The sequence below is a fragment of the Monopterus albus genome, unplaced genomic scaffold, assembly GCF_001952655.1.
Source record: "Monopterus albus unplaced genomic scaffold, M_albus_1.0 scaffold155.1, whole genome shotgun sequence".
NCBI classification, from domain to species: domain Eukaryota; kingdom Metazoa; phylum Chordata; class Actinopteri; order Synbranchiformes; family Synbranchidae; genus Monopterus; species Monopterus albus.
Window position 1 is genome coordinate 232,474 of NW_018128035.1, and position 11,738 is coordinate 244,211.

General features: G+C 45.6%; 1 protein-coding gene across 1 annotated transcript in view; it reads right to left on the reverse strand.

Moving 5' to 3' along the window:
• Positions 1-6,736, reverse strand: part of LOC109968635 (peptidase inhibitor 16) — a 12,236-nt gene extending 5,500 nt beyond the window's left edge. The window contains exon 1 of the mRNA XM_020615033.1: positions 6,293-6,736. Within this exon, the coding sequence (XP_020470689.1) occupies positions 6,293-6,586 (294 nt within the window). The 5' untranslated portion in view covers positions 6,587-6,736. The remainder of the gene's footprint in view (positions 1-6,292) is intronic.
• Between the last annotated feature and the right edge of the window lie 5,002 nt (positions 6,737-11,738).

Genomic DNA, 11,738 nt, shown 5'->3' on the forward strand with positions numbered 1-11,738 from the left:
CCTGCTGAGTTCTAAACAAACAGACCGCAGCCTGAAGCCGAACCAGGACAGAGAGAGAATGTAAACCCCCTCCACAGGAGAAGGAGTAATGCTCCAGCTCTGTGTTTTACTAAAGTCACATGTGAAGCCTCATCATCTGCACTGGACTCTGCTGATTACTGCTCAGAAACCAGTAAAAGAAACCCAGAGGAAAGATCCTTCTAAGCAGAAATGTGCAGTTATCATAAGTCTGCTCCCACCCACCATCACGGAGGAGTACTGCAGAAATGTTAGTTCACCACTAAGACACTTCACACTTCAGTACGAGAAGCAACTCAAATAAAAACAATACCGTTCATTGTTCAACGGGATAAACGCAGGTCCGTCTCTTCTGCCTGTGGGTGCAGGGCTGTGCACATTGTGGCAGCATAACCCTGCTGCTAATGATGAGAAACAGCAATCATCTGTGTATAAAATGGCCGTTTGTTCAGTCCAGTAGCAGAATAAACCAAACTCATGAAGGTGTTGCTGATGGCAATCACGTCAGACATGTGACTGAGGTAATTAAGTCAGTAACACCAACACAACAGGCACGTCTGAAAATAACAAGCAGATATTATAATAACACCACAAACAATAACGATAACTAGACAGCAACCAGAGAGCGCAGACCTCCACCACAGCAGCTCAGTTTACCCATAATGCTGTTCCACCTAAAAGCAATAATCCCATAATAGTCTGACTCTTGGTGTGTGAGGCCTTAACCATGACAACCCCTGGCATTTGGAATCACACTGAATTCACCATTAGTTTGAAAGTTATTCAAGAAGAACGATAAACCTGAGCGATTGCTGAAGACCACAGACGGCTCAATGCAGTCCCACGCAGACTGATACAACAATGTGGAGGGCGCTCACATACAGTCCACAGCCTTTCCAACAATCACAGCAGTGAAGAATCCTCTGAAAATGTCCTGAATCAGGAAGTTTATCTGGATCAGCACCAGAATCTAATAGACTGTACCATGGGCCATATCCATCCATTATCTATACTGCTTAGCCCCTAACAGGGTCGCGGGGGGGCCACATTCAATGTCCCCAAAAAGTGTCAAACCAATCTTCATGCTGTGAACAAACAGTACCAACGACCTCGGTGGAGGTAACGCTCTCAACAGCCCAGCGATGGTTTCCTTGTCAGTGCCTCACTGACACCCTCGCTAGTATATTAGCTAGTATCAAATACTTCACTGCCTGTGTATTAGTGTTGGGAAGGTTGCTTTCAAAATGTAACAGGTTACAGATTAATTGTTACCCTGTTAAAATGTAATGAGTAATGTAACTTTTTAAAATTACTTATTCAAAGTAACTTATTAGTTACATGTAACTTGTTACTCCCCAGCACTGTATATAGAACGGTATATTTATTGATGGCTATTTTATTTGGAGTGTGAAATGCACGCTCTCCATCGTGCTGTTAAATGTAGTTTAATTTTAAATGTAATTATTTCTCAAACTTTAAAAATAAAAAAAGAAATCGACATTTTGCTCCTAAAATCTACAGCCTAACTTCAAAATTCAAAATAAAACATATTTATTCTGTATGTTCTTACATGTATAGACTATGTTTAGACTTGAACATGAGACTTGGTCAGGACGGACTTTAACAGAGTTTAACAGAAACCGTTCAAAATATAAACATTGTTTTCTAATGGTTTCATTGGTTTTGACTTCATGCTGAAAAGTCCATTTATTTAATGTCTTCAACCACTAAAAACAATATCAGCAGATTCACACTGCTGCGTTTCTGCCTGTAAATGTTGGGGACAACATGAACAGTTTCCATGGGACGACCCATACTGAAATGTCCCAGTGGGGCTTCCATACCGGCGGGGACAGGCTGAGACCTCCTTTGTGCTCATTCATCCTCTACCTAATGTTCATTTCCCTCTCTTTCTAAACACGATGCTGCCATTTCCTTGTCTCTCAGCTCTTTCACAACAGTCATCCCCCTGTGTTGCTCAACCCTGACCACCGACTCCCTCCCTGTCTGGTGGAATCCCACCAAGATTCCTGGGCTGCGCTCCTCCTCCAATACTCATGTTATTAACGGGAGGGAGCCTGCAGAGGGAAACACCCGTGTGTTCCTAGAAATCAGGGCTGCATTTCCTCTGCCTTTCTGGTTCCTTTTACTGAGGGTGTCATGTAAAAACCTGTGCAGGCGTTTTGCTTTAGGAGGCCGTTAATGCAACGAGCAGAGGCGCTGAAACTGGAGTGGAAGGTTACTGAAATGGATCATTGTCATCCATGGTCTCTAAATGTGTGATGTTTATCAGCCAGAAAACATTTCTGCTCCTCTCTTCTCCTGTAGGTGTTTCAAGACATCTGATCTCTTCTTCTTGATGAAAAATTAAAATCAAACTGGTAGCTCAGTGGAATCCTGTCTTATCGTCCTCTCCTGGCCTTGGCTTCAGGCTACTTACTGATCTCCACAGCGTATGAAACCAATCTGTCTCCTGTTATCTTTCTACTGTGGCTCATTGAATGCTGGGTGGAGGCAGCTAAAGCTCAATGACAAGTGAAACGAAAACAGATCCATTATGATATAATAAGATCGCTGTGTAAAACTGCTTTGGAAGTGCTTATGTTTGGTTTGTTATCACTTCGCAATCCTTTACTGAAAACCATCGCCATAAGGACATAGCTGTCATCTTCCCACCCCCATACAGAGCTGAACAGCCTCCAGCTTCTCTCCGGCCCACAGACCAAATCACAACAACCAGCCGGCTCCAACCTGCCTGAAGCTGAAACATAAAACCAACTGGGATTCAGTGTGACCTCCAGTTCACCTGGAAGTCCAGCTGAGAGCTGCAGAACGAGTTGTTCTCAAGTCAGAGCAGTATCGCGTCTATAGTGTGACAACATCTCTGCCAGATGATCTTATAAAGTGAACTTAGCTAGTGTTCATGATGTCTGCTCGTCATCAGTGACATCACTGGTGTCGTGGTGTTAGTCCGCTGGCCCGTTAGTCACTGTTGGACAAGTGTTGCTGTGAAATCTCGACAACTATCAAACAGAGTAAAATCTGGTTCAGACACTCCTCTTATACCAACTATAGCTGTAACAAGCTGGTTCATCCCCTGACATTTACTCTGACATCACCCCGGCAGCTGATTTTAATTTAGTTTTAGTTTTCTGACCAAAATGTTTGACAGTTTCAGTCACATCCTGTATTTATGGGTTTCATGCCCTCTGAGCATTTTAAGGCTACAGGCATCTCCATCTTTGTTGTGTAGGGTTACCATGGTTACAGGACTGGAGATGGGTGGAAACAGCGACCCTGGCTCTGTCCACCTGCCGCACCTGTAAACTACTTGTTTGCTTGATCCCCATGAAAACCAAAGTGTAAAAGGACATGTTTTATGGAACCGTTCTTTGTGGCATCTGAAAAATAATGGCCAGGGATGGCACTTAAGTCACAACTCGAACAACTTCAGACCAATTCAGGACCTAAAGGCAGCTGTTCAGTGGCTGAAGAAAAAGGGAAAGGCAAGACAAGCACGTTGCTGCAGGGGTTTCATCATGTAAACAAGGCAGACCCAAACCGGATAATTAGAACAAGACAAAGCAAACACAGGACCAATGCAGCAAACAGTGCCAAAGATAATGTGTCTGTGTTCTGAGAATGTTCAGCAAACAGAAAAAGACAGAAAGACAAAATGATGAATAAGCCATATGTTACTAAAAGTGAATCGGTTCTGCTGTGAGTTGGGGACGAGGACATGGACAGACACAACAGATCAGACCCTTCCTTCTCTACTTCTCCTTTCCTTTTTATCTCCTTCCTCTTTTCCACCACAGCATCTGGTCCCAACCTCATCCTTCTTGTCTGCACAGAGATCCTTCAGACTGTTTAGGAAACTCAAAGCCACATTCACTTCTTCTTCTGAGTGTGCGGTCGATGGACACTGTGATCCGACAACACATTGCACAACAGCTGGAGACAATTAAAGTTAATTGTGGACAACAATGAGACATGTCAGAGTGCATTGCAGAAAAAAAGTCAAATCACATCTGGTTAGAATCATCTCTCATTTACTCTGATGAGTTCTCAAAGTCACACTTCGACTTTTTCTTTTCAAATCTGTGAGTACACGCTGCAGTACCAGGGTGTAGTGTGGAAACGCCTCAGTAAACTCATTTTTACCAAGCAAACAAGATGAAGCAGTGCATTTGTTGGGGACTATTTTCAGTGGCGGATGAATCCACATTTGGTCCCTAGTGAGTGTTTGTGGCAGTAGGATGGTGTATATGTGGGACCGAGTCAGAATTAACTACTTTAAACTTGTGCATTTTTAGAGTTTTTAGAGAGTTAAAATATCAAATCATGGGAAACGTGCACATTTGAAGCCTCTCGGACACTTTCCCTCCCCGGCACAGCAAACAGCGATTTGGTTGCTGCTGTATTATAAGGACGGTTACTGTAGTCACGTTGAAATGTTTAGAAATGCGTCTACTCATTTCAAAATGTCTGTCCACCCAGATGCCCATAAACACATTTCCCACTGTTCCCACAGTTTGATCTGTCCAGATCGTTTCAGCGAGACGTGCTGAGGTCTGGACAGATCAGGTCACCGGGGCACTACCATCAAGAGTTTTACTGGTAAAGTACAACAACAATAATAATGATAAAGTCTTGGGAGAAACATTTGCTGCCAACTACAATATGAAAACGAGTGGATTACACTGAGTGACCACAGACCAAATACTGGTGAACTCTGCTGCACTGATGTGAGGTACGGCCGGGGTTTCTGGTCATTAGTGAACCCCGATGAGCGTTTGGTCCAAACCAGCTCTGGCACCTTCACCTGTCTGGTGCGGTTCATTTAGGCTCATGTGAACAGTGTCAGTCAAAATCTGGCCTGGTTCATTTGTGGTGTGAAAGCAAAGCAGACTTTTGTGACAGCAGATATTTTATTATAAAATCCATTTAAAGCAGGGAAATATGTCTAGTGGAAAGTAGAGTGCTGCGTCACTGCCCGTCAGTCAGCGTTGCCCAGTCAGTTTCCTGTCAGCCTGCGTGACTCCATACCGTATGACTGCACAGCTCTCGACACATTTGTAATATGTCCTGTAATAAGTATGTTTCCATCCGCCCGTGGATGGAAACCTGCATAGTGTGACCCTGAAACACACCAGGGCTAAAGACAACAATGAATCATGTTAGTTGACCTGGGCCTGGACAAACTGAGCCAAACTTGTGACCTGACATATCAGGACTCAGACTGCACACGGGGTAATATGGACCCGGCCATCATGGTGGCATGCAGGATACACAGATGACAGGTCAGGTTTCAGTGAAGTCTTTACAGCTGCGTCAGTCACTGTAAACCACTAGTCTGTCACCAAAGAAACCTCTGCTCCGTAGGCACTTTAAATGGTTCTCATTAGTTCAAATTAGTTTTAGTCTCAGTTCAAGTTCAAACTGTTCGGACAGCTACTCTGTTTAGACTTCCACAGTTCTTTAGACATTTGGGCGGATTGTAATGCAGCTGCTGTTCTTTTATGCCTCTACGCCGACAATAGCCACAGACAGAGGTGTTGTGGTTTCAGGTTGTGTGTCTGTCCAGTCTGTTTTAAAGAACGCGAGGCCCTGACCCTACCTCGGGAACACCTTAAGAGAATTTCTTCAAATTTGGCACAAACGTCCACTCGGACTCGAGGATGATTAGATTCAGTCAAATCTGCCAACAAGCAAAGCAAGTACTGTATGTTTAATGAATTTCTCCACCTGCTCACCACTGTTTGTTTGATAGACTCAGCATCATAGTGAATATGAACTTTCAGTTTTCAGTGCTGCAGCATTGACTGAACACTATACTTCTGACCTTTGACCTCATTTATACACTGGAACTGTATGATTTTATGTAAACAACTATTGTCCTTTTACTATTTAATGTCCCAAAACGTGATGATAATTCAGTGTGTAGCTCACTTCTCCAGACCCGAACAGCTGCAGGGAAGCTTGGATAAGCACTGGTTCCCTTTAATGTGGCATAAGTTCACTGAAAACCAAAGATCAAGTTCACTGCTGAAATATATTCACAAAATCAGAGGTCTGTACTGGTTTTCCAGTCTGAGTCTCTGTAGCAGTGGTCAGAGCGTTTGGTGGACGAGGTCAGCTCATCATGTCAGTGTCACGCTCGCCTTATTTATCCTGATTTGTTGGTTAATCTCGGGATGAGCTAGCTTAATGCTGAAAACATGCCATAATGTAGTGTAACGCATCTGTCCTAAGCTGTGAGCGGGTGTCCTACCAGAGGCATCATGGCCGAGGCGCTGGGTGACACCTGTCCTCTGTAATAGTTGTGAAGCTCCACCAGCAGCTCCTCTTCGTCCTCGCGCAGAAAGCTCCAGGCTCCCGGAGCCACCAGGGCCCCCAGCAGGAACCATGCCCAGAGAGGAGCTCGCCTTGGCGAACAGAGGCAGCGGTGTCTGGACCCCCTCTGTGGCCTGGAGCACCACAAGGCTCGACCCTGGATGGTCTGTTGGGCAGAGGCCCCCTGCTGAGTGGAGACGCCCTGGAGCTCCGAGAGGCTCCGCTGGTGCATGATAGGAAACAGTCCTGAAGTGTGTGTCCTCAAGTGGTCAGTCCAGAGCCCGGTGGAGAGTGTGTGTGTTACTGATCAGCAGCTCTGTGTGTGTGTCTGTGTATACAATAGACCACTCTTCTTTGTCTCTGTGTGTGTGTGTGTGTTCCCTGTCCAGTGTCTCTCACTCGCAGCTCTGCCAATTTCTGTCTCTGACCCGGCTTTTAGAGAGAGAGGATCCTCCCCTGCACACACACACACACACACTGGGGAGTTCACATTTCACACACTGCACCGACTGGTACGCACAACAAACACAGCCCCCCCAGTCCTCCCACTTTTCATGTTCTCCATGTTGATCTCTCCTCCCTCTCTCTCCTTTCTTATTTTTCAACTTCACTTTGCTTCAAGAGCAGTTATGTGAAACTAGAACCATCGGCCTTATCCTTAAAGTACCGCTTCAAATTTTCAAGCCTGACTCAGACCTGGTGTGTCCAGACCAGGTGAGCAGTGTGAACAGACCAGGTGTCCTCAGACCAGATGTGGACCACCTGTATATGGTGTGTGCTGTGGTTATTATTTATCACCTGTGCTGGTTTTGACACAAGTAGCCAACTGAGCTGCAGGTCTTGTGGTTTTTCTGTCCTGCCACAACAGGATCATGAGGAACAACCTTGTTTCACTCTTGGCTCCCTCCCACCTCTGTTCCTTATCTGTATTATTTCGGTCATTATTTTAAAACTCTCAGAGCTCTGTTTTCCTGCCAGCACCAATTTCTGCATCACTTCCATTGCAGACCTGCTGCAGTTTTCCTCGGCTTCATGTCTGCTTTTTGGTGCACATAGGCACATCTGTTAGTTTTGTGTCATGAATGAACGCGTTTAGACTGAGGTGGGAGGAGAGGTGCAGCTGAGGCCATGTGCGTGCTGATTAGGGAGCGCATTGCAATTTAGGTGCTCGTTTTAACCTGAGATCGTGATAACACCTGTTCAGACAATCATTTATTGCCATGGTGTAGTGTTGTGCTTGTCAGGACGCCCCATCTGTCCTCACAGGATGCAGCCAGAGGTGGTCAAATTCCACAAAGACAGTGTCATTACTACCACGGGGTCAAATTTCACAAAGACAGTGTCATTACTACCACGGGGATGTACGTTGTCTGTTTTTACATTTTATGATCAGCTTTGAAAGCAGCCTTTTGCACAAATAAAGTGTCTGCACTTTACTGAAATCCAGATCAATTCGCAGGTCAAGTGAGGACCAAGAAGTGAGAGATGATCAAACAAGGAAATGAGACGTGCCCAGTGTCACCTGTTAAGTGTGTAGGTGTGATCATGTGCAGTGACTTTAGGAACTATTTTCTCTCTTTGTGTTGTAGATTTAATTTTAAATGGATAACATTTCTATTTTTGCCCTGTCAGTCAGTGAAAACTTATGACTCTCCTTTGCTGAGGCTCCAGACTGTGCTCAGGTGCATCCTGTTTGCTTGTCCCACAGTTCACACTGCGCGTCAGGACAAGATCCAGGACACGACACACATGGCACTGATGTAAGTAGAGCCGGCGACTCGTGATGTGAACATTGGTGAAAGCTGTGTTTTCCTTCTTCCTGCCAAGCACATCACACACAGTCAGCTGTACCCACCGGCTCACATTCCACTGTACCACACATTCTCCAGTGTGCTGACGGAGGCAGAGGGGTGAATGTGTGAAACTGAATCCTGTGGGGTCACCGCTGGCTCCGACCCGTGTCCGCAGGGAGACCCAGCACACACATCCTGACCTCGCTATCGCACACACACATCAAATTTGTTGAGTTTGTAAACACTTTGCATTTAAAATTGAGCACAGTGTCAGTTAAATCAGGGTTTAGTCACAGTCGACAGTAGCAACGCTGGAAACACTGAAAATCTTTGTAGTTACGACTTTGATGTCGATGTCGACGCTACGTTTACGTTGAAAACTCATTATTAAAACTCCAATATACTGTCTAAAATATCAGATGTGTGTGGAGCGATGAGGAGGCTGTGACCTTCTTCATATGGATATTTGGTTTAAATGTGCTCTATCAGGAAGCTGTAAATGAGGGGCGGTCACTTCCAGACAAAACTGTTGTTCATGACCTTTTATTTTAACTGACTGAGGGCAAAATCTCTTTTACAATGGAAACTGTGCTTGAAACCCAACAAGTGACAGAGACGAGAGACAACAATGGAAGCACAATGCCGCCACAGCACAGACCAGAGGTTTAATGAATCACGTCCTAACACATTCTTTTTCCAGATATATGAAACTGAGGGTGGAGCCGGATCATCCAGTGTCAGTCAGTGTCTCCTCTTGTCCTGCCGTCCTGCTCCAGTCTTTCACTGAGGTCAGGTATCAGGTGTTAAGTTTTAGAGAGTGCAGAATTGCACATTTGGGTCCTCTACTAACAAACATGACAAACCCATCTCACCTTCTTCTCCAGGCTGCTGAAACAAAGTTAGCTGTTTGGGTTTTGTTCATCTGTTCAGCAGAATATTTGGGGGTTTAGTTGGGCCTTTGCATGAGAAACGACCCCTGAGTCATCACGTTCAGTATAGTTGTCCAGCTCACAGTCTGTTTTTCTCCCGGATTCATTTGGCTTCTAGATAAATGAGATGTACTATGTGATTCATGGTGTGACATGCACATGACTGATGAAAGCTGGCCCCATTTCTCAATGGGTCGACGTGCAGCCGAGCGTGAGGCTGCCAGGACCTGAATCGACAGCCCCAGGTCTGATCCTCCTGTACCAGACAACGCTGGCTTCCTTCCTTCAGGTGGGGGAGCGCTGCTACTACACGGGAAGACGTACAGGTTTGTCAGAGTGTTGTTCAGGAGTGACACCAAGAGATCTTAGCGCAGGCTAGAGTCAGAGTCTGGAGCCTTAGGGACAGGGCGAGGAGCATCTGAACCCGATGGAGGAAACATTTATATGGAGGAAACTGAGTGGAAGTAAGAGGAACAGCAGAGAGGAGGACAGAACCAGAAAAACAATATTAGACCTGGGTAAAGAAGTGAAGGGAGGTGAGGTAACAGAGCTGAGGAGATGACTGGAATTCCCCTCGGCCACATACTGGGGCTGACGTTATACTGGGCTGATCTTAAATCTCCCATATCTCCCAGCTGCACTGTGACAGGCCTGGCAATGGCACACACACACACACACACATGTGTACCTCTGTCTTTGTGAGGACCCTCATTGACATAATGCATCCCCTGGTCCCTAACCCTGATTCTAAACTGGTCCCTAACACCAGGTCTGAACCATTAAGTAGGAAGGTCTGAGGACTGGACAACATGTCCTCACAAAGACACATAAACACACACACTCTGGCTCATCTGTTAGCCATTAGCAGCCAGTCAGTGACAGCAGGCTCACATGGGCTGGGCTCAGTGCACTCACATGCATTTCACATGATGTATGGGCGTCCGTGTGTGTGTGTGTGTGCGTGTGGGGTGTGGACCCTCTTTCGGTATCCGAATAGTCCAGGGACCTAGAGCCAAATCTCACACACACTCACGCAATATTATGCAAGAGCGGAGCATGAAAATGCAGCACGTCCACAGTGTGTGTGTGGACAATATGTGTTTCTATACCATCATTGTGAGGACATGTTTTACAGTCCTTACCCCCTTCAGTGGGTTAGTTAAGGGTTCAGACTTGGTTTGGGGGTTTGGGTTGGTGGATGTATTATGTCCTGACAAATATAAAAAGACCCTGGTGTCTCTGTTCCTGGACCTGTCTGTTGATCCCTCCTTGTCAAAACTTCACCAGTCTGCTGCACCTCACCCAGTAATCAGAGACCATGGTAGACTGGGTTCACTGGGGTTTTACTGGTGCCACTGATGTCACTGCTCTGCTGTATGTCAGTATTCTTACAGGTCTTTCTGGATTTATTGGTTAAAATGGTTTTACTGAGTCTCACTCATTTTATTATTGGTTTAACTGGTCTCAGTCGTCCCAGTATTCCCATCAAATTCTCTAGATTCACACCAGACACACTGGCTTGGTTGGTAAAACACCTGCATTTGTTAAGGTAAACAACCAAAGGAATCCCATAATGAATATTTCATTCACATTCTCTGTTTACTCTGGTTTTCCTTGCTCGGACACTACAGACACTGTCAAGGAAAAAACAGCCTGATCTCATGAACAAAAGTGTTTGGGATCGAAGGCAAAGTCGACAAAGCAAGAAGGACAAAGAACAGTCCCTGTGTTCCTGTAGTGACCGGCGCGTTACGGCCTGGTGTTGCTGTTGATAGCGTGAGAAGGACGAGTGCTCGGCCACTGACACACCGAGCTCTGTGCACGTCAGACTCTGGGACCTGCATCAAGCAGCAGAACAGCAGACGTTTACTGGACTGATACCGACTGAATGATGCAGTAGAATGAATGTTACTTGTGCAGCTGCAGCACAGCCCCCCAGTGAGGACAGGGTTAACGAATGTCACAGAGCAGCAGGAGAATCTGGGCAGAGAGCCCTACGAGCCCATGTTCCTCCTGCAGATTCGCATTTTGTAGCCGTTTTGTTGACTTTGGTTGGATCCAGTGTCACAGATGTTATCACGTTTGTATCTGTTACCAGACTCTTTTCTCTGAAGTGTCAAGGAGAGTAAACACAGTGTGAATGGACGATTCAGTACAGGATTTGTCAGACCATTTAGCTTAAATCCAGGCATTTTGTCACCTTGGAACGGGATCCAAAATGGGTCAGAGTCCATTTGTTGTTATGTGTCTTTTATGGCCAGACTCTGCTGTTTCCTCTGAAGGTTGAGAGCTTTTTGTAATACATGCTGTGTTATCATGGCACTGGGGAGACGGTGGCCAAGGACCTGTCCATTCTATGAGAAGCAGTTTTACCTGGATGAAGATATTTTAATGATCTGAACCAGTCTGTGCTCCAGAGACACACCACATTTGTTGACAGGTTCACCTGCTCCTGCATCTCATTTGCAAACTTGAGATCAGATTGCGATTTGGCCAAAATCAAGATAAGAAGGTTTATTAATCCCAGGTGCAAATGTAAAGGTCTGTGATCAGATCATGTTTCGACCACAGGTTAACACCAGGTGGAGACGAGGTCTTTGTCACATGGGATGAGCAGCCACTGGTAATCACACACTGACTGTTGATGTGAACGGCGTTAGAG